The 20,325-nt window shown below is 37.3% G+C and overlaps 1 protein-coding gene across 2 annotated transcripts in view; it reads left to right on the top strand.

Moving 5' to 3' along the window:
* The window catches only part of LOC124134092, a 20,432-nt gene extending 15,224 nt beyond the window's left edge, over positions 1-5,208 (top strand). For both annotated transcript variants that reach the window (XM_046498735.2, XM_046498737.2), the window contains exon 2: positions 2,603-5,208. In XM_046498735.2, the coding sequence (XP_046354691.1) occupies positions 2,668-3,618 (951 nt within the window). In that variant the 5' untranslated portion in view covers positions 2,603-2,667 and the 3' untranslated portion in view covers positions 3,619-5,208. The remainder of the gene's footprint in view (positions 1-2,602) is intronic.
* The last annotated feature ends 15,117 nt before the right edge of the window (positions 5,209-20,325 follow it).

Here is a 20,325-nt window from a genome sequence, read left to right as displayed (position 1 = left end):
TTTGTCGTAAACATGTTTAAATTCTGAACATGTTAAACCTACACATGTTTAGATTATGGGGATGTTGTGTTTAGGCTGTGGTTAAAAAATATAGTGGTCCGAAAATTCTTGAAAAAATAATTAGGCTTCAGACAGTTGAAACAAAAGAAATTGTCTTCAACAAAAATAACATTGTTGCAAGGTGTTTTCTTTATTTCAAACCCAGGCTCATAGCTTTAAATAAAAGAAATCTGGTTTTGTAGCTGAACCCGAAATAATATCTAATCAAAATAATATAATATAATATAAAATCCCAGGCTCTCCACAGAATATCAAATGGTCGGTCCCTAAAGAGCCACAAACTGGAGTCTCAAACATCGGGATTATGTCAACAAGCTGAATAGCTACTTCGGCTGTTCTCTCTGATGTCAGTGGACGAAGGATGAGATTATCTTGATAAGCCATAGTCTATTTAAAGTATTTGCCATTTCAAGTGAGTGGAAGCCACAGTTTTTTAACGCAGTGGATATGAAAATTGGCTAAAGTAATTGGATCCGACTAATTAACAATCAACAACTAATTGAAGTAATTAGCGAGTGTTGTTTGATCAGAGATGGGTTACGTTATTTGACTGATGTTATCAGCCAGGTAATGTAAAACAAACTCTCATATTTCAGTTATTTTGTATATACAAACAAAGGAGATAGTTTGGACTTCTTTATTGTTATGAATGTGACGTTTCGGTGTAGATACTAACACCGTTATCTGAAATAGGAAGGTTATATACATGGATGTTTATACATAGAACGATGATAGATTGAAGGTTACACAAGGTTACACAACATATAGTTTAAAATCATGATTGATGTACATATTGAATAAGTAGGATTAACAAGGCATGACTGAGGGAAACAATACAGTGATTGTTATGGACAAGTTGCTTGGAAGCCAGTATTAGAATGAGAGAGAGAGAGAGAGAGAGAGAGAGAGGGAGACAGAGAGAGAGAGAGAGACAGAGAGACAGAGAGAGAGAGAGTTATTTTATTAACGTGTCTCTTACAAAAGAGATATATATGCATGTTCTTTGGCATATTGAAAAGTAACACCCAGCCATTAGGCTTATGAGACACAATAAAACATTATATACATTATATACTATAAAATACATTGACAATAAAATTTACATACACTGAATGCTAAATGCCTAGCTAAATAAATGCTTACGTTTAAACATCTTTAAAGGTGTACTGGCCAACAAGGGCTGAATTTCTTTTCATTCTAAAATATAAATGAAAGCGTCATCAACGCTAATATTTTCAAATAACGGGTTTAAAATAATACATTCTCTAAGCAAAATACTTCTACAATCATCATATAAAGGACACAATATCAAAAAGTGAAATCCATCTTCGACAAACTTTTGATGAACATACTTAGAACAGTGCGGGCAGATTCTATTTTCTGAAAGGGTTGGTGGAGTTGTAAAGCGTCCAGTTTCGATAGCAAGGGATAAAGATCCCGATCTAAAACTAGCTAAAATGCGACGGTGGTCCCTGTATTTAATACTTAAAACATAAGAGCAACAACGTTACGATCATGAAATTGCCTGTAACTTCTTAGTTTATTGCCTTTAACGTTATGTATATTGTTCCAAAGCTCTGTGCTCCATCTCAGTTCATCTTTTTTATGAGAACGTTTTTAATATGGGTAATTTTCTTCTGTCGGGACATTGGAGCAGTTAAAACATCACAAATATTAAGATTACATGCAATTTTAACAACTTTAGTTCTCCATGTACTTTTATAAGACTTAGACATAGTAAACACACTTAATCAAATCGTACAAAAGTACTGTTGTTAATCTTGATGTACAGTCTAAAAACATTTACATGTAATGTAACAAACGGTTAGGAGAGACCCGTGTCTCCATTAGTGGCTATATTGGAGGTACGTTTACTAACACCAAGACAGAATTTACAGGCTCTATTTTGGATTAGATTAACTTCTCTATAAACGTTCAATTCCCATATACTAGAGCTATAAAACATTACCGGCTCAACAAGACTTTCATACAGTTTCATAAAAAACCCCATTAAGATATATAAAATGGATAATGGAAATGAGGTTAAGACTGTTTCAGTGATGAGCTTTTGGCAGGCCTTCGGGATGTTATAGCCTTGATCTCTGTGTATCGCTTCTTGATGTTGTATTTGGCATGACTTCTGGAAAGTAAATGTTGTGATCTACATGGGCTTAGATATGATCAGAGATGGGGGATTTGGAGTCTTTCTTCTCTAACGAGGTTTGATGTATCTTAATTCTTATTGGGAGAGGCCTTGATGTTTCTTCAACATAAGAGTCACTGACTAAGCCTAGTAGTCATTTCATGAAATGACTAAAAGTTTTAGCCATATCACTAAATGACTGATTTCACATCTGATTGTAACATGTATACGACCTCCATCATGACACTGGCATGCGGTGATGTAACTGAAATACTGTTCAAAGCGACGCTACATCCAAAACACCCCGACACGCCTCCCGTATCTGTTATGCAAATGCAATAAAACTGCATGATGTTGACACATTTAATGGCAATAACGTTACAGTATGTTATATTTCAGTGGCAGTAAACAGGCGAACCTGTCTTCCGTGACTATATCAAGTACAAATACAAGACAACAGCACTATGGATATCCTTGGACCGATCATTTTCATACTGATGGCTTTCGCCTTCATTGGCAACATTGGATTGTGTCTCATCATCGTCACCTCCAAGCGACTTCGTCAACGTCTTCGGTTCTGGTTCATTTTTGGTACCGCGGTTTGTGACGTGTTGGCCGGAGTTACTTTATGTCTGTGTGGAGTTCAGTATTACGCCAAAAACAGATACAACTGTACTTTCCTGATTATCCAAATGGCTTTTGTGTACTTCGGTATGGAATTTGTCAACTTGTGGTACCTTGTGGCATTGAATATCGATTTCTGTGTACGTTTGTGTCGTCCCCGCTTGCCAAGGTTATCGCCATGTGGACGAATCCTTCTGTACGTGACCTTGGCCCTTCTCCCTTGGGCGGCCATGGTCCTCACTGTCACACCTGGAATAGCTTTAGGATTGCGTGACTATATGAATGAAACTTGGCAATGTTCGTTTATACTCAGCTTGGAATCGGATATCCCGTTGAAAGTAATATGCTGTCTGCTGCCGCTTGTGGTTATCATTGGTACTTTCATATACATGGTGTATAAACCCTGGGCGCTATCTCGACCCGGATGTTATGTCAATATGACGTCACAACTCATTGAAGAGGCTGATGATGACGTCATTGAACCTCGTCGCTCTTTCATTATTCCGTGTATCGTTACTATTGTGTGTTCGGCCCCGTTTCAGATTTGGAAAATTATTCCCCCAGAGAGACTTGATGTTGGTGCTTTTTATGTGACGGAGAGCGTTTTAGTTCTTATTCTTCTGTCTAAAGCTGCAATCTTGCCGTATGTGTGGCTGATTTTGCCCAGCCTTAAAGCCGAAATTAAACGCATTTGCCTCAAGCCTCAGGAAGCAGGATTCGCAACCTACAGGCGATTTCCCCAACAACACGATTCAGGGGAGGTAACAATATCTCACTCCGAGGATGAGTGACTTTGATTATTCAGGGAAGGTAACAACACATCCCTTTGATGAATGATATTGATTATTCAGTGAAGATACAAAATCTCCCTTTGATGAGTGACATTGATTATTCAAGGGAGGTAACAGCGTCTCCCTCTGACGAAAGACATTGTTATTTCAGGGGAGGTAATAACATCTCTCCTTGATGAGTGACATTGATTATTCAGGGGAGGTAACAACATCTCCCTTCGATGAGTGACATTGATTATTCAGGGGAGGTAACAACGTCACCCTCTGATGAAAGACATTGTTATTTCAGGGGAGGTAACAGCATCTCACTCTGATGCGCTCGGTCCGTCTCAGTCTCAAATAAATCCTTTATGTCAAAGCCGTGTGGACCCGAGTTGTGCAATACCTTCCTCTGAGCTATGGATGCGTACTGAGCACACAAGCGGAGAGAAAGTACAGATTAACAGACGACAATGACTTTAAACTGCCTTGTCACTTTGCAGCCATCGTGCTGAAACACAGACCATCACTCTTACGCTGCTTGAAACAATGGCTGCTTTAGACACTGAAATTCCATTTGGCGTTTTGTTACATTGCGAGTTTAAAAATATCATTGACACAAAATTAACAAGGAGATGCAAGAAAAAGCAAAACATTAATAAATCGTGTTTCTAAGGAATTAATAATACAGACAATACCTCTTTCACGTCCTTCTTTGATGCTGTCCAAAGCTCCTTGGGAAGAGGTACATGGCTCAAACAGATCCAAAGTTGCTGTGGCTTCCAGCAGCAGAGCGACCTGGGCATGGGTGCATTTGGTTTGCTCCCAAATTCAATATCACGCCATAAGGGTGTATTATACGTCATAAGGGTGTGATATACGTCATTAGGGAGCATTGACAGTAGACGATGAGTATAGTGATGATTATCAGTTGGTAGTTTCTGATCATGGAAGCTATGTATTGGCTGCATTTTGCTACCCAGCGACAACCCGTGGGAAGCCGGGTACGAATATAGGTCCCCAGCAACCTATGCTTGTCGTACGAGGCGACTAAATGGATCGCCTGATCGCCTGGTCAGGTTCGCTGACTTGGATGATGCATCTCATTGTATCCCAAATGCGTAGACAGATGCTTATGATGTCAATCACTTGATTGTTTGGTGCAGGCTCGATTATTTACAGACCGCCGTCATATAGGTGAACTATTCCTGAATTCGGCGTTAAACAACAAACAGACATTTGCATCAAAAGGCTGGCCTTGTTTTACGGTCTGACGTACTTAGTGCCAATTGTGAAATTGTGCCGTTGAGTAATCAGCGTCATCAATAAGAATGATATTCATGATAACACTTGGGCTAGCAGACAAACGAAGTGGTGTTTTAATTGATTGAATCAGGGAGACTATACAAAGTCTATGAAGGCTCCCTGCTTGAATCAAGCTTGCTGGGAGTGCCACTTGACTCGAACCTAGTCCCCCTTTAAGGACAATTGTAAAATACCCGTGTCTATATGTCGTTACCGTATATAGGCCTTTTGTGTCTGACCTCGGAAGTTTATAGCTAAGTCTTGTAATCTTCTACTCTTCCAGAAAATAAAGAGTATCTCAAACAAGCCATAAATTATTTACTATGTGTCTCGATGATGTGACAAATGATTGCAGCCAAAGGAATTAATGTGGCTCTTGAATGTTGTTTTAGCGTTGAATGGCGAGAAGAGGCGGAAGAGCGCCGGTGTAATGTATGAAACACACTGCCCGTGTACCAGTCACATCGAACTCACACATTAAATACATGCATTTTCTTTGATGGCATCAATCAGGGGATCCAAAATGTACATAAATTCACGGTTCTAACAAAATGCCTTGACAATATCAATATTTATATGTCTCAAGGTGTCTGTTTGGTATCACTCATTAATTGTATTAATGTCAATACATTTCAATACTCACTATGGTATATTTGTAAACAAACTGCACAACAGATTTGGTTATAGGCCATTCTATCCTGACACTGAAGAACGTTTGATTCTGAATAACAGAAATCAAAATAACATTAAACGCAGGTATCTAATTCCATTCGATATCTCGTAATTAACATGCCCTTTTACACCAAAACCTGGATATATCGATCCCCTACATATGGATGCACATGAAAATGGTTGCCGATAACCCAGTAGATTGTATAGGTTTTATATCAGATCTGTTCACAACAGCTTATCAGACATAAACCCGAGCAGTCTCATGTCAATAAAGGCCAAAATACGGTGGTATTCAGATCTACTTCAGGGTGTTTCCGTTTCCAGCGGTTGTGCCAGTCAACTCATTCCACCAGTAAATTATCAGGGCAACAGGTCGGGATTGTCCTCTGGGGGCAAGCGTTTTGTAAATAGCACTGTAACCGTGAAAAACTACTTTGGCAACTATTGTCAGTGAAGAGTAACAAGTCAAGAAAGGTCGAAATTGAAGGTAGTGAGATTGTCATTCAAATGGGTATTCCTCACTGTAGAGGAGTTATTTGTGATGTTTGATCAACCAAATATTTTCTGATTGACTGATTTTGCAAACTTTTAGCGAAGGTATATATCAAACACAACATGGATTAAGACGGCGAAATGACTCGAATCTGTTCATGCTCATGACTTCTCCAGTACGGAAGTTGGGGTTAACGCTCTAAATATGTTTTAATAAAACCAAATATAATAAACAACCAATATGCTCCCAAACAAGTAAATAAATTAACAGTAATTAAGTAATCACCTTTATAAAAAATGTAGATGTTTGTAGACACTATATCTAACTAGTGTCGCAACTTCATATACGTAGATGAAAGTATCTTCAACGTAGATGTGAGTAGTATCATCTTCGTAGATGAAAGTATCTTATACGTAGATGTGAGTAGTATCATCATCGTAGACGAAAGTATCATATACATGTACGCAGATGAACGTGTCTTCAACGTAGATGTGAGTAGTATCATCTTCGTAGATGAAAGTATCTTCAACATAGATGTGAGTAGTATCATCATCGTTGATGAAAGTATCTTCAACGTAGATGTGAGTAGTATCATCTTCGCAGATGAAAGTATCATATACATGTACGTATATGAACGTGTCTTCAACGTATATGTAAGTAGTATCATCTTCGCAGATGAAAGTATCATATACATGTACGCAGATGAACGTGTCTTCAACGTATATGTAAGTAGTATCATCTTCGCAGATGAAAGTATCATATACATGTACGCAGATGAACGTGTCTTCAACGTAGATGTGAGTAGTATCATCTTCGCAGATGAAAGTATCATATACATGTACGCAGATGAACGTGTCTTCAACGTAGATGTGAGTAGTATCATCTTCGTAGATGAAAGTATCATATACATGTACGTAGATAAACTTGTCTTCAACGTAGCTGTGAGTAGTATCATCTTCGCAGATGAAAGTATCATATACATGTACGTAGATGAACTTGTCTTCAACGTAGCTGTGAGTAGTATCATCATCGTAGATGAAAGTATCTTCAACGTAGATGTGAGTAGTATCATCTTCGTAGATGAAAGTATCATATACATGTACACAGATGAACGTGTCTTCAACGTAGATGTGAGTAGTATCATCATCGTTGATGAAAGTATCTTCAACGTAGATGTGAGTAGTATCATCTTCGCAGATGAAAGTATCATATACATGTACGCAGATGAACGTGTCTTCAACGTAGATGTGAGTAGTATCATCTTCGTAGATAAAAGTATCATATACATGTACGTAGATAAACGTGTCTTCAACGCAAACTCACAGGTGGCGCTCATGGCGACAGGTCGCACATAACAACCTCCCGAGCAAAATCCATCCAAATCGTAACTAAAATGGCCAATAAAAGAAAAAGCCAAAGAGGTAAAGGTGTTCAGCTAGAAAATTCAAACAGTAAATATTCCAAAGACGAAGCAAGAGAAACTGAAGGCCTAAACTTAAAATTAAAAATCAGTGATATTCCTTTTTTAAGAATCAGTTTTGATGAATCAATATCTTTTCCCGCTCATTTAAAGAAAACCAAAAATGAAGAAAGTATAAACTTAGAGGAAAAAATAAAGCAAATAGAAGAAGAAATTTGGGGAAATGTTCAGAATATAAGTGAATCAAAACTGTCAGACTTGTCTAAATATAAAGTACTTTTTGAAAATTAAAAAGAAAGAGAATCAAGGGGAATACAAATAAGAAACAGAATCCAGTGGTACTAGGTGGGAGAGAAACCATCAAAATATTTTTGTTATCTTGAAAACAGGAACTATACCAGTAAACTAATTAACAGTATTATAACTGAAAAAGGGGAGTTAATAACCAATGAACAATCCATCTTAACTGAACAAAGATTTTTTTATGAGAAACTACACTCTTCAAGTGGAGCAATAACTAATGAATCACTAAAACTTAAATCAGAGTTTGATTGTTTAGAAGACATGATTAACATGAATGAAATAACAAAGGCCATACAATCTATGACAAATAACAAAAATCCAGGTATTGATGGATTCCCTGTGGAGTTTTTTTAATTTCTCTGGAAGCATCTTGGAATATGGGTATACAGATATATCACTGAAACATTTAGAAATAACACTTTGAGTCTAACAATGAATAGAGGTGTCATTACCTGTATACCCAAAGGCACTCAAGATAAACAACTACTCAAAAACTGCTGACCAGTTTCTCTCTTAATTTCATTGTATACAATTATGAGTAGATGTATAGCAAACAGAATAAAAACAACACTTAATACTCTTGTACACGAAAACCAAACTGGCTTTATCCCTGGAAGGTGTATTAGTGAAAACATACGACTACTATGATATTTTGTTTGAAACAAAAATACAAAATAAGCCTGGATTACTTATTACTTATAGACTTTGAAAAAGCTTTTGATACCGTTTCAAAACAATTTACCATGTTGACACTGGAAAAGTTTGGCTTTGGACCTAATATAAGAAAATGGATATACATACTTATAAATAATGCTTCATCTTGCATCATACAAAATGGACACCTATCTACATTCTTCTATAACGAAAGAGGATGTAGACAAGGAGACCCATTATCTCCATATCTATTCTTGCTCGTTGCAGAAACTTTGGGAATAATGATTCGTGATAATAATGCAATAAAAGTAATCAAACTGAATAATGTGGAACATAAACTCGGACAATATGCTGATGATACAGAAATATTTGTAGACGGGACTGACGAAAGTTTAAGTACAGCGATTGACACCCTAAACGATTTCTATAAAATGTCTGGATTAAAAATTAATATTTATAAAACAAAAGCAATATGGATAGGCTCAATGACAGGCTGTGACATCAAAATATGCCGGGATCTGAAACTAGACTGGCACAGTGGGGATTTGAAATTTTGGGAACAAAACTTAATTCGAACTGAAACATTCTGTGGCTAATCAATACAAAAAAAGAGAATTGAAATTCTTAATAATATTTTAGGGAATTGGAGGAAAAGAAATTTAACATTGATAGGTAAAAAATACTGTTGTCAAAACCTTGGCCCTGTCAACCCAAGTACATATATTTTCCTCTCCTCCAAACCCTCCAAGTGAATTTATTGACGAACTAAACAAAATATTGTACAGATTCATCTGGACTGATAAAAGGGACAAAATAAAACGAACAACTTTAATTAGAAAATATGAAGGCAGACTGAGAATGATAGAGGTGAGGTGTTTGATAATTTCTCTAAAACTGTCATTTAAAAAAACAAAAACATCATCAAATAAAAAACTGTTATAACCAAAGCATCTTTCCACTAAAAAACATATTCCTACTTGGGACCAATATTGAAAACTGTATACACTTAGCTAACCCTTACTGGGAAGATGTTTTGGCTCCATTGTTCTGGGGAACATTGTATAGACGACACAAAACTAAGGTGTAACCATCAGTTTAAAAAAACTGATTTCATTATAAGAAATTTGTTTTTAAAGGGAATATACACTTTTAAAGATCTCTGTAATAAAGATGATATAATGCCCTTCAATGAACTTAAAAGAAAATACCAAATTAAGGGCACAACTATTGACTATTACCAGGTTCTATTAAGCATACCATAATCCTTGAAAGATACTATTAGAAATAATCACATTACCTTATATAATCAATATTTAAATATAACTTTGATGGATTTACTTGTAGTGCTTAAAGGCTCCAGATATTTTTATGAAACGACAACAGTATGTAAAAATGGGATACCATTCTAGACTTAAGTATATCTTCTGTTTTCTGAATGCAAAATGTTCAAAACAATTTACACTTACAAAATGCTCCTTTTCACATGGGTAAAACTCTTACATTCTATTAAATCACATCATACTGGCATGCAAAAAATATAAACATGTCTCAAGTATTGAGAAAAACAAATTGACACTTGAAAACTTTCTGAAGACTGTTATCGAAATATTTCGGATAGAGAATTCATCTGCACACAAAAACAATACCATAAGACAGTTTGAGAGAAAATGGAAAGAAATGTGGCAAATGAATTGTCCAGTAGTATCATCTTCGTAGATGGAAGTATCATATACGTTGATGAAAGTATCTTCAACGTAGATGTAAGTAGTATCATCTTCGTAGATGGAAGTATCATATATATGTAGATGAAAGTATGGTCTATGTAGATGTGAGTAATATCATCTTCGTAGATGAAAGTATCGTCTATGTAGATGTGAGTAGTATCATCATCGTAGATGGAAGTATCATATATACGTAGATGAAAGTATCGTCTACGTAGATGAAAGTATCGACTATGTAGATGTGAGTAGTATCATCTTTGTAGATGAAAGTACATGTATCTTCAACGTAGATGTGAGTAGTATCATCTTCATAGATGGAAGTATTATATATACGTAGATGAAAGTATCGTCTATGTAGATGTGAGTAGTATCATCTTCGTAGATGGAAGTATCATCTATACGTAGATTAAAGTATCGTCTATGTAGATGTGAGTGGTATCATCTTCGTAGATGGATGTATCATATATACGTAGATGAAAGTATCGTCTACGTAGATGAAAGCACCGTCTATATAGATGCGAGTAGTATCATCTTCGTAGATGGAAGTATCATATATACGTAGATGAAAGTATCGTCTACGTAGATAAAAGCATCGTCTATGTAGATGTGAGTAGTATCATCTTCGTAGATGGAAGTATGATATATACGTATATGAAAGTATCGTCTATGTAGATGAAAGTATCGTCTATGTAGATGTGAGTAGTATCATATAAGTAGATGAAAATATCTTCAACGTAGATGTGAGTAGTATCATCTTCATAGATGGAAGTATCATATATACGTAGATGAAAGTATCGTCTACGTAGATGAAAGCATCGTCTATATAGATGCGAGTAGTATCATCTTCGTAGATGGAAGTATCATCTATACGTAGATTAAAGTATCTTCAACGTAGATGTGAGTAGTATCATCTTCGTAGATGAAAGTATCATATATACGTAGATGAAAGTATCGTCTATGTAGATGTGAGTAGTATCATTTTCGTAGATGGAAGTATCATATATACGTAGATGAAAGAATCGTCTATGTAGATGAAAGTATCGTCTATGTAGATGTGAGTAGTATCATATAAGTAGATGAAAGTATCTTCAACGTAGATGTGAGTAGTATCATCTTCGTAGATGGAAGTATCATCTATTCGTAGATGAAAGTACCTTGTACATAGATGTGAGTAGTATCATCTTCGTAGATGGAAGTATCATCTATACCCAGATGAAAGTATCTTCAACGTAGATGTGAGAAGTATCATCTTCGAAGATGAAAATACCTTATACGTAGATGTGAGTAGTATCATCTTCGTAGATGGAAGTATCATCTATACGTAGATGAAAGTACCTTATACGTAAAAGTGAGTAGTATCATCTTCGTAAATGGAAGTACCATCTATACCCAGATGAAAGTATCTTCAACGTAGATGTGAGAAGTATCATCTTTGTAGATGGAAGCATCATATTTTCGTAGATGAAAGAATCGTCTATGTAGATGAAAGTATCGTCTATGTAGATGTGAATAGTATCATCTTCGTAGATGAAAATACCTTATACGTAGTCGGAGTAGTATCATCTTCGTAGATGGAAGTATCATCTATACGTAGATGAAAATACCTTATACGTAAAAGTGAGTAGTATCATCTTCGTAAATGGAAGTATCATCTATACCCAGATGAAAGTTTCTTCAATGTAGATGTGAGTAGTATCATCTTTGTAGATGGAAGTATCATATTTTCGCAGATGAAAGAATCGTCTGTGTAGATGAAAGTATCGTCTATGTAGATGTGAGTAGTATCTTCTTCGTAGATGAAAATACCTTATACGTAGATGTGAGTAGTATCATCTTCGTAGATGAAAGAATCGTCTATGAAGATGAAAGTATCGTCTATGTAGATGTGAGTAGTATCATCTTCGTAGATGAAAGTATCTTCAACGTAGATGTGAGTAGTATCATCTTCATAGATGGAAGTATCATATATACGTAGATGAAAGTATCGTCTATGTAGATGTGAGTAGTATCATCTTCGTAGATGGAAGTATCATATATACGTAGATGAAAGTATCGTCTACGTAGATGAAAGCATCGTCTATGTAGATGGAAGCATCATATATACGTAGATGAAAGTATCGTCTATGTAGATGTGAGTAGTATCATCTTTGTAGATGGACGTATCATATATACGTAGATGAAAGTATCGTCTATGTAGATGAAAGTATCGTCTATGTAGATGGAAGTATCATATATACGTAGATGAAAGTATCGTCTACGTAGATGAAAGCATCGTCTATGTAGATGTGAGTAGTATCATCTTCGTAGATGAAAGTATCTTCAACGTAGATGTGAGTAGTATCATCTTCGTAGATGGAAGTATCATCCATACCCAGATGAAAGTATCTTCAACGTAGATGTGAGAAGTATCATCTTTGTAGATGGAAGTATTATATTTTCGTAGATGAAAGAATCGTCTATGTAGATGAAAGTATCGTCTATGTAGATGTGAGTAGTATCATCTTCGTAGATGAAAGTATCGTCTATGTAGATGTGAGTAGTATCATCTTCGTAGATGGAAGTATCATATATACGTAGATGAAAGAATCGTCTATGTAGATGAAAGTATCGTCTATGTAGATGTGAGTAGTATCATATAAACGTAGATGAAAGTATCGTCTACGTAGATGAAAGCATCGTCTATGTAGATGGAAGTATCATATATATGTAGATGAAAGTATCGTCTATGTAGATGTGAGTAGTATCATCTTTGTAGATGGAAGTATCATATATACGTAGATGAAAGTATCGTCTATGTAGATGAAAGTATCGTCTATGTAGATGTAAGTATCATATATACGTAGATGAAAGTATCGTCTATGTAGATGAAAGTATCGTCTATGTAGATGGAAGTATCATATATACGTAGATGAAAGTATCGTCTATGTAGATGAAAGTACCTTATACGTAGATGAAAGTATCGTCTATGTAGATGTGAGTAGTATCATCTTCGTACATGGAAGTATCATATATACGTAGATTAATGTATCTTATATCCTGCCGACACATCAATCCGTGGTGCTTACCAATCCCTGATATTTTTTATGACGTCATTTGTCGCGTACCTCCCACGGATTTGCACCCCCTAGCAATTGTTTACATTGACAACTCGATCGTGACATCTCCGAGCGAAAAATGTTCAGAATTGCCTCTATTTGCGTAAGTACAGCTTTATATTACGATAGACTAACTAAAACTAACCTACTGCACGTAATGCACTTTTTGTACCATTATAAAAAAAATGAGATCGTAAAAAATATTCAACTCGTAAGTTCAGCAAGAGAAGTTCGTCTGCTAGCTGATGTAAACAGTGATGTGTATCACGTGACTACTAATGGGAAAACCCGCTCAATTTTAAAAACTATGGAAGTAGGGCCACATCTTATATCGTTTATCGTGGTTTGTAGGATAATCCTGCGAGACGTAAACGACAGTACCGGCCTTATAGTCCAACACAACTGAAAGAAGCCTATCTGGAAGTAGTTGAACGAGGTTCTTCTGTCTACAAAGCAGCCAGGAAGTACTCTGTGCCTGACCAGACTATGAGGGACAGAACTAAAGGCATTACTTCCCCAGAATGTTTGTCCTCTGGACCAGGCCCATTATTTTCCCAAGAAGAAGCACGCCTTGTCGACCACATAAAGCTTATGGTCTCAGTAGGGTATGGATATACCAGGGCGCAGCATATCTTTCTTGGAACTGACTATGCCATAAATCTCAAGAAACGTAGTAATGATTCCAAATCACTATCACTGCAGTGGTTTTATGGGTTGATGGGAAGATGGCCTGAACTGAAGTTGCGACGACCAAGGAGATTGTCTCAATTACGAGCCACTGCCACATCTGAGGAGAGCATTAACAAGTATTTTTCTCAACTTGAAGCAGTTCTTGACAAGTATGACCTAAAGTCAAGCCCAGAGCTGATTTACAGCGTCGATGACATCCCATTACGGGTCACGTGAGACCGAACTTTCGCTACCTTTGACCGACCAATGGAATGCCTAAGAAGAAGTCGAAAGTAGCCAATCAGAAGGCAACTTAATCGAGCATTACCGCGCGAGTTTCAAACTGGCGACTACGCTTAAACATATTTTGACATATACTCGATTAAAAAATTGAAAACCGAATAAAAGAACATTTTGGAATGTCTAATGGATGGTCTACAGACTTAATCCTATAACTGTCGTTCGGAATACCCTGCGTGTGTTGTTTCGAGGTTGCACGTTTCATGATCTGATAAGCGATGCTCTGATTGGTCAGATGAAAGGTCGTTCTGACATGACCCGCAATGGGATGTCCTCAGATCTTTTTTTCGCGGTACAGAGAACTAAGATCTGATTTTAATGAGATTGAACCGCGATATAACTGGAATACTGTTAAAAGCGGCGTTAAACCCAACTCACTCACTCACTCATAGCCACTGGAAACATCACGATTCAGGGGAGGTAACAACATCTCACTCTGATGAATTACTTTGATTATTCAGTGATTACAATATCTTAATTACTCTGATAATGAATGATCATTTAGGGCAGACAACAATATCTCAATCTGATGCGCTCGGCCCGCCTCAATCCAAGCCGAGATGACCCGAGTTGTGCATTACGTTCCTCAGGGTTATGAATGGCCGCAATAGTGGAGAGAAAAAAGACTTTAAGAATTGAATAGATTCATCGGCGATACTGACTTTATATTGCTTTGTTCCATTGCAGCTGCAGTGTTGAAACAGATTCACCTCTTGGAATAATGTCAGCTTTAGGCCCCAAAAAATGAAATTCTGCTCGACATCTTGTTACAAATTTAACATAAAAGACAAATTGATGTAATTCTCTACAATAAATCTTGTTGCGAAGGAATGACTGTCACATAAAGCATAAAGCTACCTTTAAGCTTTAAGCATATATATGTGCTGTCGCTGCCAATCTATCGCGTCTGCCACTATTACGCGCAGTGAACCATTAATATACATAAAGTACAAGATTACTTTTCTATTTCTCTTTGATCACTCCATTCTAATACTTAAGTAACATAGGGTAGACCGGTCAGTGTCATCAGCCATGACCTATGTTGTTTTAAGGTGTGTGACAAATGGGACGTGTAACTAGTGGGAGCGGGAGTGATGATTGACAGTTGTGTCTGAACATAGATGCAATGCTTTGTCTTCATCATGCTACCCAGTACAACCAAAGAGGTCTATGCCCTTTGTACTGACGTTGCAATTCGTGCCATGTGTGGAATTTGGCCCTTGTGTAATTAGGGTCATCATTTACTATTGGACTGACATACATGATAACGCTTGGGCTAGCAGACAAACAATGTGGTGTATTTAATGTTTGAACAATGTGAGGTGAAATGGGGTTTGACGTCGCGTCCAAGATTATTGCACTTATATAGCGACGTGCATGTACGTGTGTGTATTTCATGATGTTAATTGATATTGACAATAATATCAGATACATTTCACTACTCACTATGGTATATTCGCGAACAAATCGCACAGTCAATTTGGTTGAAATACACAGGCCGACAAATAATTCCCTAATGAAGATTTTATCACAATTCTACAAAACACTGAAGAATGTTTGATTCTGATTGGTCAGAATAACATTGGAATCAAGTATCTAATTCCATTCGGTTCCTCAAGATAAGGTAAAATAGGTTCTCAGCAACCCATGCTTGCTGTAAACGGCGACTATGCTTGTCGTAAGAGGCGGCTAACGTGGTGGGGTGGTCAGGCTCACTGACTTGGTTGATGCATGTCATTGATCCCAATTGCGTGGATCGATGCTGATGATGCCAATCACTTGACTGTCTGATCCTGACTCGATTATTTACAGACCGCCGTCATATAACTGGAATATTGCTGAGTGCGGCGTTAAACAACAAACAAACACACAAACCTCAAAATAAGAACGTCTTTTCGCACCAAAATATGCGTGTGAATACATCGACCTAGCGATAGATAACATATGGATATTTATATAATAAAGGTTTTCGATAACCCAATAGAACTGTATACATTCGATATCGTAACATTATCAGATGTTTTTGTCACTCACTGTTACCCTGCTCAAGCACTTGGTCACAACAACTTATCAAACACGATGAAATCTATTTCAGAATACGTGTAAATGTATTATATCCCGTAACACAAAGTGATTTGCATTTAGCTATTAATAGTCACTAGGCTCTGCTAGCGGAACGGGCTAATGCTTTAGCATAGTTTAAATGCTCAGTTAGTAAGCGCCCAACATACATGTTGTTGCAACACACCATCATATCTAGAGTTTAGAGCCGAAAATGCTTATACTTGAATTTTGCTTTGTTGACAGTCATGAAGTTTGTTTGGCACCATGGATTAAGACAATCCAACAAAATATCTAAATCACTTTCAGATTCAGCCATTAGTACGAGATCATGCGCATACGCTAGAATGCCAAATGTCAATGACTGTTGTCAAGGTGGTTTACCGCAGTGATGAGGCCATTTATATACATGTTGAACAGTAAGGGAGATAACATACATCCTTGTTTTAGTTCACCATTCACAGCAAACTAGGACGTAGATCGTCCATTTATCCGAACGCAGCATTGCACATGATGAGCAACTCTGCAAAAAAAAGAAACGCAAAAGTAGTACACGTAAACGTTACACGGATGAGATTTTTCGGCCACACGTCCTTTTCCACTAAGACAACGCCCGACCTCACACGGCGAGGCAGACAACAGCCTTTTTGAGGAATCACAAAATCCAGGTCCTGCCTTGGCCCTCCAGGTCTCCAGATTTAAACCCAATCGAACATTTACTGGATGCACTGGATCAACGACTGCGGGCACGCCAACAACAACCACAGAACCCCCCACAGTTGGCATAAGCACTGCAGGCATAAAGGGAGAACACTCGCGGGGCCACAATTCGGGATCTGACTGCTCCCATGGGACGACGGTGACAGTCAGTTTTGGCCTCCAGTGGTGGTCATACAAAAACAGATGACCTTCATCTTGGAAATCTACTGTTCCACGTGTGCTATATGGAACCTTGGTCAAAGACAATGATGTGTACCAATTTTGGACAATCGATTACCATTTGTTGATTATATATATATATATATATATATATATATATATATATATATATATATATATATATATATATGGTATATAAAATATACATCTAAAATCACTTTTGCATTTCTATTTTGCAGAGTATATAGAGAAGCTATGGCGTTTTACCGTTTATATTAGCGTACAGTAACGTGATGTACAGCTTATGCCAATCTATACAATCATAAACTTTACGGAAGTCTATAAATGCAGCAAAGTAGACTTTTAGATCTTCACTGTATTTGGTTAACCTATTGTTGTGAATGCAGTGCCGTAGCCAGGCGGGGGACGGAACGGATCTCTGCTGTCTTCAGTTGACGACTTGGGAATAGGGTTTATCATCCTTCCGGTCCAACTCGTTTGAATAGAGCCAGTGCTGAAGCATGCCGTTAAAACACTTTCCCCACTGCAAACAGGACGAACCGGGATTCGAACCCCCAAGCATAGGTTTCTGGCGTGCCCAAAGGATGCAACTCTGCACAGCGAATTGCGACGCCTTAGACGACTGGGCCACCCGTGCCACCCTTAGTACTTGAAAATTGCTAAAACTATCTAACGATTTGTAAGGAACATTACCTGTGTTGTATATATAATACTGGTGAGGAGTCAATGTATGTCAAGATGTCAAGTCTTTGGCTAATGGGATCTTGTCACGTAACCTTGATTGAACATCAATCACGTAATATTAACCTTGTAAAATATTTTCTTTCTCCGTTTTCAATAAAAGTAGAAAACGAACATGGTATGAAAACAAAACTAGTAATATTTTTTCACGACAATGACTTCCTGAAACAGTTGTTATTGTTTTCAAGGAACAAAGGGTATTTAGTTGACACAGTGGTAAAGTTATTAATGGTTTTTATCATGATTAATCTTTTCAAATTAAAAGCTAGATTGTTTTATATTATATGATGAACGAAATCAGTGGACACATGCAGACTTTAAAAGAAAATGAAACCCACAACCTTGTGAGTGCGTATTTGCTTTTAACCTTGAACCATACTTCTCTTTGAAATTACCTCCCTAATGCTAATGCATTTACTCTCGAGGCTGACACGTCAATTATTCACGCTGACCTCGCTATACGTAAACTGTGTCAACGTTTCCCTCATAGCGATCCTGTATGTAGTCTGTCTTACAGACCCTGATACAAATATATATCAAATACAGCTCATGCAAGTCTATAATGTTTGGCAAGTCTAGATCACTGCAGTATTTCCAAGAAATTATAGCTCTGCAGATTTGTTTAGTCTCTGAAAATGAAGAGAGTCACTGGGCTCCTATTTATTATATTTTTATTAAGATAACTGAACAACTGTTTTTTTATGTACGATATGTTCATTTCAGAGACTAGATGTTAGTCTATCCTGTATGCTGAAGGTCCATTCCCGACCCTCTCGACGGACAGACCACGCCACGCGGAAATGGGTCAACGTTTCTCGCATAGCGGTATGGGGAAAGGGCAAGACCGCTACCCCGCCCTTCGCCTCCTAGCGGCTGTAGGCGAGGAGCACCAGCGCTCCGGGGCAGGCAAACCAGTCTAGGACATAGCGTGACTCCCTCTTCTGATTGGGCTTCACTAACACAAACATGTTTAGTGTAATAATGTACAGTTAGGAAATTGTTCCTAACCATGTATGTATTCCGCATGTACGCATATCAGTATACGTATGTGAGACAAAGATCAAGTTTCTTTTAAAAGTTTGTTTACATCCTTCAAACTATAACTCATCCCCATGTAACGTTCTCGCAAGGCGCCGTGTAATAACATGTCGATTCATCTGTGTAGTTCTATTTCAACACTGCAACAGGATATTGTGATATGGATATTAAAAAAAATAAATAAACAAACTAACCAATCTGTGCTTGTGATCCATGCTTCAAAGATAGGGATCATCCTGGTTATTTCGTCACTAATGTCGATCACAGGTTCAAACATGTAGGAGTTCACTTGTACTCCTTCCTCAGAAACCACCAATTCATCTTCCGAAAAACATTCATATTCCATGATAACTCGGATACTATTGCCACTGACAGAGTTGGACATACATGCATGCGATTTGAGCTCACGATACCGCAAGGAGGAACTATGTTAGTACGATCGCTGATTCATCATTTTATACACATTTCATCGAATATTTGGACGAAGAAAAGTCTCACAACAAAATATATGAAATTACCGAAACAATAAACGCAATTGAAGAAATACTGTGTTTCGCACATCGCTTTCTCACCGAATAGTGAGCTTAATTTGTGATATAAATGGCCTTTGTCGCATTTCCTTGTTTAAAGAAAGAGGAGTATATTTTAATCCTTTGCTCCCTCTCATACATTTTATTCCAGTTGATCACTCGTAATGGACCCTATATTGGTGAAATATATACTTAATGATTGTGGACTTACTGACTTGTTTGATAACTCGTATGTATGTTCTACACAATGGTGGCTTAAAAGGTCGAGCAAATATTTAAAGATCACCAAAACTAGCGCAGCTCTTTTAAGGAACATTCAAAGGGGTTTGTACTACAAACAATTTAAAAAAACATTATCTTTAAGTATCACTCCTTGCCCAAAAATGTTTACTACCCGATTCTTAAATTTAGAACTAATAGCCACAACTTGCCAATTGAAACCGGCGCTGACACAACATTCCGGGAATGTCTCCTGCTGTCGGGGTGACTCTCTGGTCAGATGTAAAACTCTTCTCCAGAAACGAACTATTGACAGTCCTGAAGTAAGCTATGAATGGCCAAATATGTACAAATTAAACAAACTGTACTGTGAAGAATCTTTCTATATTTATCAATGTACTGTTTAAACATGTTACCGCTGAAACATCATTTCCAGTCCTGTCATATTGAATGTATTGAATGAATATGTGTATGCTCAGGTGTGTAGGTGTGTTTTTGAGTAAATAAATTGAATTGAATTGGCTTTGCAGGGGGCATGTGTAACCGTGAAAGGAGGCGTGCTTGCTTGGGTGCTCCATTTGAGATTTTCGACACTTCGGGTCGACAC

This window comes from Haliotis rufescens, unplaced genomic scaffold, assembly GCF_023055435.1.
Source record: "Haliotis rufescens isolate VD_foot unplaced genomic scaffold, xgHalRufe1.0.p SCAF_1, whole genome shotgun sequence".
NCBI lineage: Eukaryota > Metazoa > Mollusca > Gastropoda > Lepetellida > Haliotidae > Haliotis > Haliotis rufescens.
Note: the sequence above shows the minus strand (reverse complement) of the source record. Positions and strands in the feature narration are given on the sequence as shown.